This window comes from Nilaparvata lugens, chromosome 11 (genome assembly GCF_014356525.2).
Source record: "Nilaparvata lugens isolate BPH chromosome 11, ASM1435652v1, whole genome shotgun sequence".
NCBI classification, from domain to species: Eukaryota; Metazoa; Arthropoda; class Insecta; order Hemiptera; family Delphacidae; genus Nilaparvata; species Nilaparvata lugens.
The window spans coordinates 5,370,412-5,383,434 of NC_052514.1; the positions used below are offsets into that span (position 1 = coordinate 5,370,412).

General features: G+C 34.1%; 1 protein-coding gene across 1 annotated transcript; it reads left to right on the forward strand.

The window, feature by feature from the left end:
* The first annotated feature begins 531 nt into the window (after nt 1-531).
* On the forward strand, nt 532-12,586 carry LOC120353537. Its single transcript, XM_039437464.1, has 3 exons — nt 532-612; nt 10,331-10,497; nt 11,611-12,586. The coding sequence occupies exons 1-3, from the start codon at nt 574-576 to the stop codon at nt 11,978-11,980; spliced, it is 576 nt and encodes a 191-aa protein (XP_039293398.1). The 5' UTR covers nt 532-573; the 3' UTR covers nt 11,981-12,586.
* The last annotated feature ends 437 nt before the right edge of the window (nt 12,587-13,023 follow it).

A 13,023-nucleotide genomic window follows, 5' to 3' on the forward strand; every position in this document is an offset into this window, starting at 1 on the left:
TTTATTTGTTCTCGTGAAGTTTCAATTTTCAAATTCAATTCCATATTATTACACTTTTCTTTTTACAAAGCAGAAGTTCACCTTCACTCTCACTTAATTTCTCTTGTTCATTGAGCTCCAATCATGTTTTGTCATTATTTCCTCGTGCATCAAATCATCCCAACCAATTAAAAACTACATCTTCCTATCACGTAGTGAGTTAAATTATGTTTTTCAACTATCCTTAAGGATAATAGTATCCTTTGATGAATCACCCCCACATTGTTCACTTTCTCTGTACTCTGATTCACTTTATAATGTCAGCATTTTTCGCTTATAACATCAATGATCTCCATATGATAGATTCTGACAGTTTGTCAAAGTTGATCTCGATACAGTGTTTTTGATAATTAAAACATGTGATTGAAGCTTGTGACCAGGATATTGTACATTGATGTACTTAGTCCTTTACTAGATGTACTATCACATACTTTCGTGGATGAAAATGAAAGCTCTATTGTATATAAATTGGGGGACCAATTGAGTACCTATCAGTTCACTCTGTAAGATCCTTCTCTATTGAACCAGAGCATCATGGATGTCCAGTGTGTTGGCTTCATCTTCCTAGTCCAAGTAAGTTTTTAAATTAATTTTTCATAACCTCAACTTTTGGACAACATTACCATTCTATCGAAATTTTTGGAGAGAAATAGTACAGGCTCAGCCTATTTTTTCCTCCAATGTCATAACTATATTATGATTGTAGTATTTTGTACAATAAATAATGAATAAAATTCGGTGGAAGTTTTTTGAAATTCATGTATTCTTGTTCCATGTTTGGTTTTGAAGCATCTGAATTGAAAAATCTACGTTGTGAAAATAATTAAGGACTGGAAATTCTGTGAAAAACTTCAAGACTTCAAGACTATTTCGGACTATGTGCAACTTTATCTAAATTTTCTGAGAGAGGAATATCACAAGGTTACCTCATTTTTTCTCTCCCTATCATTTTGATGATGTTCTTATTGTATCAATGGATCTAAATATCTTATTGGTGTTATCATGTACTCAAGACTTGATTTCAAGAATCACGTTAACTATAACCTAGGTAGTGCTAATAAATTACTGGGTTTTATATTTCGCAATACCAAACCATTCACTAAATTGTGATGTTAGTTTAAGAATATTCAATGCACTAGTTCGCAGTAAACTTGAATATGCTGCAGTAGTTTGGGGGCCTTATAATGTGACAGACATTCATGAAATTGAAAAAATTCAAAATAGAATTCTGAGACATTTATACATAGAAAAAAATAATTGCTTTTGTCCCTTTAATTTCCCAACTAGTGAGTTAAAATCGATATTTGAAGTGCACTCTATAGAATTACGCAGATCTGTAAATGCTCTATTGCTATTATTCAACATTTTAAATCATAAAGTACATATTCCATCATTCATAAATTTATTGAATTTCAATGTACCTTATGCTAGGCCTGGAAAAAAATATTGTTCAACATCCCTTTTGTGAGAACTACTCATCACAATAATTCGTTTCTCATTAAAAGTCTAAGATTATATAATACTTTGAATGAACATATAGATCCGTTTTCGAACTCATTTAATGTCTTTAAGAAAAATTGTGAAATGAATTTATCTTGTAGCTCGTGTGATTCATGAAATGTTATGAGCTCTGGCTGAAACTCTTTTTGTTTCCTTTATCTTTATTATTAATTTTTGATTTACTTTTCATGTTATTCTCTTCTATAATTTTTCCATAATATTTTTCATCTTTTAAGTTTTTTTTATTATGTAGTATGGTTATCTATTAATTGTGTGAAAAAGGCTCTTCATTGTATTGTCTGTGAGCCTTTATATGTATATGTACATCAATAAATAAATAAATCAATCAATAAAGGAAAAAGAATCAATCATTCCAGTTCATTGAAGTTTATGAAGTTGATCTAGTGTTCTAAATATCAAATAGTGGAGTTTTTTGATAATTTTTCATGCTTGACTATTTATAGCTTCCCACTTCAACTTACAGAATTTTCACAGATTCATGAAAGATGTGAAGTTCTTTCTCGGTATAATTACAGTAACTTTATTACTAGTAGTTATGTGAACAGTAGACATCGCGCTCAGTAAGTTACATTGACCTGTTGTTATGTTTTCTCAAAAAATAATGAATAATCTATCAATTTAAAATGTCTAGAAAAAATCCCAAATAAACATAGAGGTTCCTGACCTATCGTACCGTGACGTGTCATCCCGGAATGTGAGTGTGAGCGCTGTTATCAGGTCTGGCTGCAACTGTCTACAACGTTGATGGAAAAATACATTTTCAATATGTTCGATGTTTTTGAACGGATAGTATTATAGTCCACTCGACAGCTGATTTATGAAGAATAATTCTATAGGCTAGTCTGATTTTTACTTCAATATTGGCGTATGGAGGGGTTCCTTTTTCCTCTTATATTATCCTTGAAATGCAAAATTTCCAAAAACCTTGTATATACGTTGACGCGCAATTTAAAAAAGAACATACCTGTCAAATTTCATGAAAATCTGTTACCGCGTTTCGCCGTAAATGCGCAACATATAAACATATGAACATTTAAACATTAAGAGAAATGCCAAACCGTCGACTTGATTCTTAGACCTCATTTCGCTCGGTCAATTAATCTTAGACCTCACTTCACTCGGTCAACTATATGGTAAGGGTGGCAGTGAATCGGCATTCCCATCCTTCTTTACTGTCATCGTAAATTGGACCTCACTTATTCTTTTCATCTTTCTGATTATCCCAGATAAATAATTTTCAGTATAATGTTTAATTGGACTTAAATTTTTTGTGATTTTTATAAAAGTGTTTCTATAACCTCATTTGGACTATTTTTAGAGAGAGATTTTAAGGGAGAGAGACAGTTTTGGGTTTATCCTGTTGATTTTCTCCCAATCATTAATTTGAAATTGTGTTTGTGAAATGAAATAAATGAATGTTTAAGAGTTTCCGATGATCGGTAAATGCGACCACAGTTGCGGCTTTGTATATAATAAGCTCTATCGTGTCCTTTGAGTAGCCCTCATTTGATGAGATACTTTCAAACATGAATTATGTTATACAAGGTGGGTGAAAAGATCGAGAACGACTTAATATATCATACACAAAGATAATTTGACGGTGGGTGTGATTGGGGATCCTACTCAAATTGAAAAATATACTTTATAATGACTTAAAAAATCTGGTCCGCCATCTTGGATCCGCCATTTTAAATGCAACTTTATTTTTTTAAATAGGAAGGTGATCATGAGATACATGACTTCGATACGGAATTTCAAGATGAAATGAATGGCAAAACCCGCACATCGATATCGCAAACCGTTCAGAAGATATTCACATTATCAATCAGGAATGAAATACATGAGTGGTATTGATTAATAATGTGAATATTTCCAAAACGGTTCGAGATATCGATATGCGGTTTCCGTAATTCAGTTTTTCTTGAAATTCCCTATTGAAATAATGTATTGCATGACCACCTTCCTATTTAAAAAAATGAATTTGCATTCAATATGGCAGATCCAAGATGGCGGACCAGATTTTCAAAGTCATTGTAAAGTAGTTTTTCCATTTTGAGTGGGATCCCCAATCACACCCACCGTCAAATTACTGTTGTGTATGGGATATTGAGCCGTTCTCGAACTTTTCACCCATCCCGTATATTTGTATGAGGTAGGCTGATATTATCACAAATATATAACAATGCGTACATTATTCGAAGTATACCACACTATAGGCCTAGTTGTCCCAGTTGTCTAGTTGTCCTAGTTGTCTAGATCTCCCAAACTAGATCAGCACACTCCCACTAATCAAAACGATAATTACTGGAGGCCCGATTAACTGATAGTAATCAGATATCACACAGCACAACACTATAGTGAGGTCCACGTTGTAATGGCAGTAGAGAAAGATAGGAAAACAACGATGCCGATCCTCTGTCTTGTCAATCAATGCCTTCTATAGACGGTAGCTGATACAGGTTTATTGATGTAATAATTAACTGTTCATTCTCGTTCAAAATAATTAATTATATTTTATTAAGCGAGAAATTGAATTAGATTTTTCAATAGTTTCATAAATAATTTTCCTAATTAAGATGAATAATATTTTGTTAATCAATGCTATTAATCCCACATTGTTGGAAAGACGATCAAGATGGAATAGTTTGTTAATCAATGTTATTAATCCTACATTGTTGAAAAACGATCTGGCAACAGAGCAAAGCGAGAAAGAGATAGCGCTATCCGCTTTGTTGAATGATAGACAAGGACAGCAATACCATTGCTAATCAAACACTGTCATTATAAAGTGGACCTCACTTTAGCATTATTTTCAACAATTAGTTCAAAACATTCTATAGACGGTAGCTGATAAAGGTTTATTGATGTAATAATTAACTGTTCATTCTCGTTTTAAATAATCAATTATATTTTACTAAGCAATAAATTATATTTTTCAATAATTTCATAATTAATTTTCCTAATCAAGATGAAATATTCTGTTAATCAATGTTATTAATCCCACATTGTTAACCTACCGACAGTCGCGCTGTTGTAAAAAGTACAACAGTGTCAGTTTTTTTGCTGCACATAACTATTGAATGGGGTGGTGTCAGCTAATGAGTCACCTATGCATTCCAAAACTTCCCCTCCATGACTGCACTGAGTTGCAGTATCAACCGAGCAATGGTTCAGTCAGTCTTTAGGTGCCATTTAGTCGCAAAAGTGCATAAGATAGGGAAAGACTGTATATGGGGACCCAATAACACAGAATTGATGGCTTTGCTTGATGTACCTTATTGGGCTAATCATCAAAATGTTCATAGGCGTAAAATAATCCAAGAAGATGGAAAAATTAATTATACAATTAATTAATCTGTTGTATATCCATACTTTTTCACTGTTAAAATTAAACTTGAATTTTAAAAAACACTTTTGAAGTGAAAATAAACTTACTCTTGTAGTGACGATCGTTTCGACCTGTTGTTGGTCATCATCAGACTGTGGGAATTTAATCAGATGACAAGGCTATGTGTCCAAGCCTTGTCATCTGAGTAAATTCCCACAGACTGATGATGACCAACTACAGGTCGAAACGATCGTCAGTCACTACAAGAGTAAGTGTATTTTCACTTCAAAAGTGTTTTTTAAATTCAAGTTTAATTAATTAATATGTTTCGACAGTAAACAGAGTACACAACACTACTTGGAAAATTGGATGTTGTACAAAATACAACACGCGACTGCTCGTGTGATTGAGAAGGGCACGACTACCGGAAGGTTAGAAAACAGAGCAACAGAGCAAGAGATAGCACTATCAGCTTTGTTGAATGATAGACAAGGACAGCAATACCATTAATAATCAAACACTGCCATTATAACGTGGACCTCACTATAGAGAGATCCACTTTATATTGTCATAATTGGTTGAACGGGAAACAGGTTGATGTTGTATTAAAGGGGATGATAACAGTTCGAATTGAGTTTTGGTGAAGTTTGAATCTCCACGTAAATGCAATAATTAACAATAGCCAGCGTTACAAATCGATAACATTGGCTCTTATTTGCTGATAATACTGTCAAACGCGTAAAATTTCAATAAATCTCCAATTCCTGTTGCATGCTGTTACACTCTAGTGTTATCGATATTGCAACATGTTACTGGGACTAGTGACTGCATTTGGGACCTGACTTGGTTGCCAAAAATCCACATTGGGCTACTTGATTTACAGGTTACATTAGAGGCTTCTCAATTTAAAATCTTGTCTCTGATCTGGAGCAGGAGCTTACCAGTAGAACAAAATATGCATTTATTTCTCACGAAATTGAGAAAATTTGTGAAATTTAATATCCAGTTATCCAAACTTGAATCATTTAATGAGGAATTTGGAAGCGCTTGCTTATTGTTGAATATTTATTGACCGAGCGAAGTGAGGTCTAAGATTCAAGTCGACGGTTTAACATTTCTCTTAATGTGTAAATGTTTAAATGTTTATACGTTGCGCATTTACGACGGAACGCGGTAATATATTTTCATGAAATTTGACGTTTGATGAAATTTTCATGAAGTTTGTTAACTTGTTTTACGATTAGTCATTAATGTTCAAGTTTTGTCAAAGTAAAGTTCAATTCAACAGTAGAATTTGTAGGTCTTCATTCCTCAGTACAGCTGATGATGCGTTGGTTAACTACGTGAAACCATGGTTCTGTTTTAATAAATTTTTAGTGAAATTTGACAATATCTTTGTTTTCTTATTATTAGTAGAATTTTCATCTTTATTTTTAGCATTGTGAGTTTTTTACATAATGAGCACTGAGGTAAGATTTTTCAAAAATGAGTGAAATCCAAAGGAAAAATCAATTCCAATGTATTTCAGTTTTTGATCAGCAATATCTTCCGATTGTTACAATTCAGATGCATAATTCAAAATCCATTTGGGCTTATCTTTGTGCTCTACAATCTGAGATCAGGTAGAGCGCTGTATCTCATATAGATTCCAGGTACACCTGGCAACGATGCTCCTTGTATTCTGAAAAACACCTATTTTTTAGGTACAATATTCGTACCTTCAAATGGTCAACTTACTTCCTATTTCAGGTTAATTAATAGAGCCTGAATACTCACATCAAGAACTCAACTGCATCACTTCTGGTGATTAAAAATTGATGTTCATAGATAGCACTACACAATATTCCTAACTTCGAATGATTAACTTACTCACTATTCCAGGGTAATTGATAACAAATCATTGACCGAGCGAAGTGAGGTCTTAGATTCAAGTCGACGGTTTGGCATTTGAAATGTTTGGCATGTTCAAATGTTTATATGTTTATATTTTGCGCATTTACGGCGAAACGCGGTAATATATTTTCATGAAATTTGACAGGTATGTTCCTTTTTTAATTGCGCGTCGACCTATATACAAGGTTTTTGGAAATTTTGCATTTCAAGGATAATATAAAAGGAAAAAGGAGCCTCCTTCCTACGCCAATATTAGAGTAAAAATCATACTATAGAATTATTCATCATAAATCAGCTGACAAGTGATTACACAGATGAGTGGAGAAGCTAGTCTATTGCTATATTTCCATAAGGTCTATAGTTTCAATCAGGTACTTGTGGATGAGAATACTGCGTGAGGTCTACTGTTCACAGAACTACTAGTAAGAGTTACTATTCAGCCTCAACTGAATAAGAAGAAGGTGATGAATTTGATAGGTATGCTCCTTTTTTAATTGCGCGTCGACGTATATACAAGGTTTTTGGAAATTTTGCATTTCAAGGATGAGATAAAAGGAAAAAGGAGCCTCCTTCATACGCCAATATTAGAGTAAGAGACAAGATTTCCAACTTGAAAATAGTTTCGTTTGCGATATAGTCCAACAACTGGTCAATATCTAGATTGATTATTATACATTATCATTCAAACGCATTAGATTTCCATGATTATCCTCTCCGCAAATAATGTACGAGACAACGTGAGACAAGAACAATCAGTGTGTCAGTGTGATCGGAATTCAGCTTCCAAGAAATGGAGACTATTCAATGACGTAGACGAAGCAGCCAATGAGAGTGCGTTGTGGGCGTGGACTTGTATTGACTACTGAAGTGTACTCGCATGTGATTGGTCGACACTATTTGACGATAGAAATGAACAAGGAGCATGAAGTATTGCTGATTACTTCTTTCTTATTGGCTAGTCATAGAGGGCTTAATTGGACTTTCAACGGCTCACCACTTGAATTTCATTCGATTATACTGAGAAAGATGTTTGATGGATTGAATAATCAATAATAATGAGTGATAATTTAGTTCATTGAAACATAATCTCTCAAAAAGAATAACTGGAAAATGTTGAGTCAAGTTGAACAAATATTTCACGACTTAAGAAAAAGATAATACAGAATGAAGGATTAAATATTGAAAAGTTATCGTACAATATAGCCTACAAACAGACTGACAACGACTTTGGCCTTCAGAAAGTCAAAAGTGAGAACTCGCGAAGGCACGTTCAATTATACTTTAATGAGCCTACCAATATCATGAAACAGTTTACAATAATTACAATAAACTGTTAAGGTGCGTACAGATATACGCGCCGCGAACATGAGCAATTCACTTTTAATCAGCTGATGCCGAGCTTTTTATATCTGTATCTTACCGTTACTGTAAAAATACAGATATAGTCAGCTGAAGAGAATTGCTCATGTTCGCGGCGCGTATATCTGTACGCACCTTTATACTAACATCATAGAACAATTACATTCACTACAATTAGCTGTAATTAAAATATCATAGAACTGTTTCAATCTACTTGCAACAAGCTGCAACAAAAATTTGTTGCAACAAGCTGTAACTTGTAACACCGATTTGTTGCAACGCAAACGTAGCTGCAATCAATCTTTGATACGTGTTGCATATATACTAGCACTTATCTCAACCTATTTGTCAGGCAGCCAAATCTCGGAGCCGGGGTCTCTCGAGACTCGATAGTTCGGGACTATCGACATATCGATCGATACTATTTGGCCGTATGCCGAAATGTACGTCCCTAATGGGTTAAACCCTAATAACATGAGTGGCATAGTAGCAATTCATGTATTTGAGGTGGAATTCTGAATACTATAGGGTTATAGAGTACGGAATACTGTAGGGTTATAGTGTATCGTTTAGGGTTATAGTGTACCATCATCACTTTACTGATTGAATGTAATATTCTTCATGGAGAATTGATGAAGCACTCCAAAATGTCTGATGCATATCGCAGTGAAATGTCTGATGCATATCGTGGTCAAGTCTCATGGGAATGTCGGTTTTGTACTGAATCAATGGTGGGTCCTAATTGATAGATTGATATCCTACATTGATTCAGTTCACCTGTATTGTATGAGTGGTTTTGGTGTATAAATTTCAGTCTAAGTGCAGAACTAATACTCAATACTGTATTATGAGGTATATGACGTATCTCACCAACATTTCATTCCGCATGATGTATAATGTACTTGGAGTATGCATGTGATATTCTATCGATCTAGAATTACATTATTAGAATAATATCGGGGACCGAGCTTCGCTCTGGAGTACAAAAGCATGAAAAATCTATTACGAAAGAAGAAATTATAATAGCATTCATAGTTCATACAGAAATGTTCTATCTAATCACAGTAAATCAAGATTAATTCCCAGAGAAATGTAAAAATTTTCTTCACAAAGGCCTGGTTGCACAAAAGCCGGTTAAATTTCAATCCCGATTAATTTCACGTGAACCAAATCAGAGAAGACCATTTCAAACAGATGGATCTACTGGAGTTAATCAGGATTGAGAATAACCCGGCTTTTTTGCAACCGGCACTAAGTACCTGATTGAATGATTACAAAAGTTCAACAGCTGAGTCATTTGACATAGTCCCACACACATGAACACACTCACTCACTTCCATCACCAACAGACGAAGGAATAATTATTATCAGCTGTTTTTCGAAGGATGAAATATAATTATTATCCTTTTAATGTCCTTCAGCGAGTTTTCCCAGGGATGAGACCTAGTGCAATCGAATCTTTATATTATAAACCTACTATGTTCTGAATTTCGTGAGAATTGTTAAAACGGTTTTCAAGATCCGGTGAATACAAACATATAAACATATAAACAGGAGCTGCTCGTTTAATAGTATAGGATTAGTCAAGAATTTATTAATCTAACTTAATTTAACGCATGATTTGGTGATTAGTAGTTTGTACCCTTCCTTTTTCAAAGCAAAATGGGATATTGTCAATATTCCATCCTCAAATTCCAATTTATTCATGCTCAATGATAATTACAAAGTTTAGAACTTCAAGTATAAACATCACTTAATAGTTATATATACAGTAGCTATTATAAGTAGTAGTTATATAATATAATATAATAATATAATATATAAGGAGGGTCCCTGCAAGGTAGAAAAACCTGTGCGCAGAGGCCGAGTGTTGAAGATTTTACATAAATTTCTAGCAAAAAAGATTCTTAGATTGAAGAAATACTCACTGGAATTCAGTGATATGGTACTGGGAGAAAATTGCATGAAAACACTCTTTTTCTCAATCAATGATCCTATTTCAACTATTCCAATATCCTATGTAGCTATACTTTTTTAATTTCTTTTGAATAATATGTTTGTTTTATGATTTGTAATAATTGTATCCACGAATAAATGGATGAATAAAATAACCTGTCAGGTACTCTCATTTCATTGACTCATGAGGACGTATTCTCATGATGAAGACTTACGAAAAAAATGTTTTTCTAGTTGGCCATCTCTTACCAGCAAGCACCCCCTGGACCCCTGAGTCCAGCCACCCTCAACCAAGCCGCTCAACAGCATTACCTGCAGGCCAGTGCCTCGAACCCCACTCAAGACATATCTAAGGAGAAGAGAGGCCTCACCAATGGAGTCGCTGATTCTGTCCATCAAGGGTAAAACATCAAGCTATCATCAACATTTTTATCCCTTGTCAACTGTTTTTATATTCCTCAAGGAGTGTTCTAGGACCAGGAATGTAAAGTGCGTGACATAAACATAATCATTGGAATTTAGAGAGGAATAATACATGCTAAGCTGAGTTTTATTTTTTCAGATAATATGATATCCATCGTTATAGATCATTGAATAATCAATATCGGGACACCGAGCTTCGCTCGTTATTTATTTATTGACTTTTGGTAAACCGAACACAATTCTTTAAAATGATTGGGGAAGTACTAACAGGCACAACCCAAAACTGTTTCTTTCTCGAATTTTGATTTATACACTATAAATAGTCCAGAAAGTAGGTTATGCTGGGCTTACACCAAAGTTATTAACAAAATGTTAATAACTTAATCCTTATAGATTCTATTAGATTGAACTGAACTTGACAAACACATATGATCATCATGTGTATGATAAGTTATGTTCAATCTAATAGAATTTATAAGGATAAAGTTATTAACTTTGGTGTAAACGCAGCTTTATGTTCCATACACTTAAATTCAGGTTCAATTTTCTGTTCAATCATTTGAGAACAAGAAAATTCTTATTCAAATTATATACAAACCAAATTGAATAACAAAATAACACTCACTGATCACTTGAAATTGTCAAATAATGATCAACTTTGATAATTATGATACTCTAGTTTAGGAGGATTATCATGTCATGTCAACAAATCAGATTATGTTGATCAAATCGATTAAATTGTCTAGCTAGATAAAATTTCTCGCTGATTGATTATGATTACACAGCTAGAAATAATTCTGTCTCTCTCCCGCACAGGCACACGCATCTTCTGCTATCGAGAGACGACGAAATTATCATCTGTTTTCCAAGGATGAATTATTCTTTTAATGTCGTTCAGCGAGTTTCCCAAAGAATGAGACCTGGTGAAATCGAATCTTTATATCATAAACCTACTATGTTACAAGTTTCGTGAAAATCGTTAGAGCCGTTTTTGAGAACCGTGAAACATATATAACCAGATATAAAATCTTGTATAAAATCTTAAACCTTGTATAAATTTACAAATTCTCAAAATTTTCCAATTTTTCCAGGTCAAGCAGCGTGATCTCAGTACCCATCCACTTGGGCCGCCACTACCCATTGGGTGTTCACCGTTCCCTAGGCGTTCACTTACCAGTTCCCGTGCGAGTAACCGTTCCTCGTTCCTACCCGTTAACAGTTCTTCTGGACCCTTCGGCAGCTGCCCTAGAATACGCCCTGGGACTCTACAGCGGTCACTATAGCAGTTCCTCATCACTCGATTACAATACACTTCTCACTTACCTGGCTGCAGCTAGGGCTGCCTCGCACTTAAGTTCGCACTTGAGTGGTCACTTAAGTTCATCTGCGGCTCATAGTGAGCATAGCGCCTTGGCTAACTATGCTGCATTGACTGCTGCAGCGGCTGCTAAAATTGTTTAGAAGTTTCTAGAATTATTCTAGATACTATAAATAAGTTTATGATCTAGAATAATATACACCTGGAGCCACATTTTAGTTGGTAGTCACTTGAGCAACTCTTCAACTTATATTAGCCTCAGTATTTTTATTTGTTGAGTAGCTTCTTAAAATACTGCAGCTGGAACTAAAATTGTTTGGAAGTTTCTAGAATTCTATATTATTCCATGGTTTATGATCTTGAAAATCATTCACCTGGAACTGAATTTGAGTAATTTTTAAACTTTCATTAACCTCAGCATTTTTGTTAGTTATGCTTTTTGAAATTCAACATTGTATAGAAGATTCTAGAGTTCGTCTGGTTGAAGTGCGAGTTGCAGTCAATAGAATCCAAATTGCATTGATGATCGCCAATCTCCGTCGCGGAGACGGCATATAGGAGAAGAAGAAGAAGAAGAGTTCTGGATTCTATGAATTAAATGATAATTATGTTCATGTTTCATGAACCAAAAATTATGTTCTGAACCAATAATTTTGGTTTCTATTGTCGATTGTTTATTTCTATTATACAACTGTAATATTATAGACTTTTAGAAACTTGAAGATCTGATAATAAAGTTTTCTGAGAAATTCTCCTTTTGATTTTCAATCCTTATCCTAAAGCTGCGTTTACACCAAAGTTAATAACTTAAACCTTATAGATTCTATTAGGTTGAACATATCTTATTATACACATGATGAACATATGTGTTTGTCAAGTTCCGTTCAATCTGATAGAATCTATGATGATTAAATCAAATCAAATCAATTTATCCCTCTTTATAAATACACATTACAAAAAATTGTAGAAAGCATAATAGGAAATTTTCTTCACATGGGCTATGATGCCTGTGTGCGAAGAAGAGTCCGAATCATTTAATATATTCATTTTAATTCAGAGGAGGAAACAAGAGGAAAACTAACTAAAGAGAGAGAGAGAGAAAATGGAAGAAGGGGTGAGAAGGGGGAAGAAAGAGAGAGTAAAAGGGAGACAGATAGATAGAGAGAGAGATAGTGAGAAGAAAGTA

Bases quoted from the DNA above. Each gene is read 5' to 3' on its own strand.
- LOC120353537 (XM_039437464.1), top strand. From the start codon at position 574: ATGGATGTCCAGTGTGTTGGCTTCATCTTCCTAGTCCAA. The intron at 613-10,330 runs GTAAGTTTTTAA...ATGTTTTTCTAG, and splicing joins GCTTCATCTTCCTAGTCCAA to TTGGCCATCTCTTACCAGCA. The intron at 10,498-11,610 runs GTAAAACATCAA...CAATTTTTCCAG, and splicing joins GCTGATTCTGTCCATCAAGG to GTCAAGCAGCGTGATCTCAG.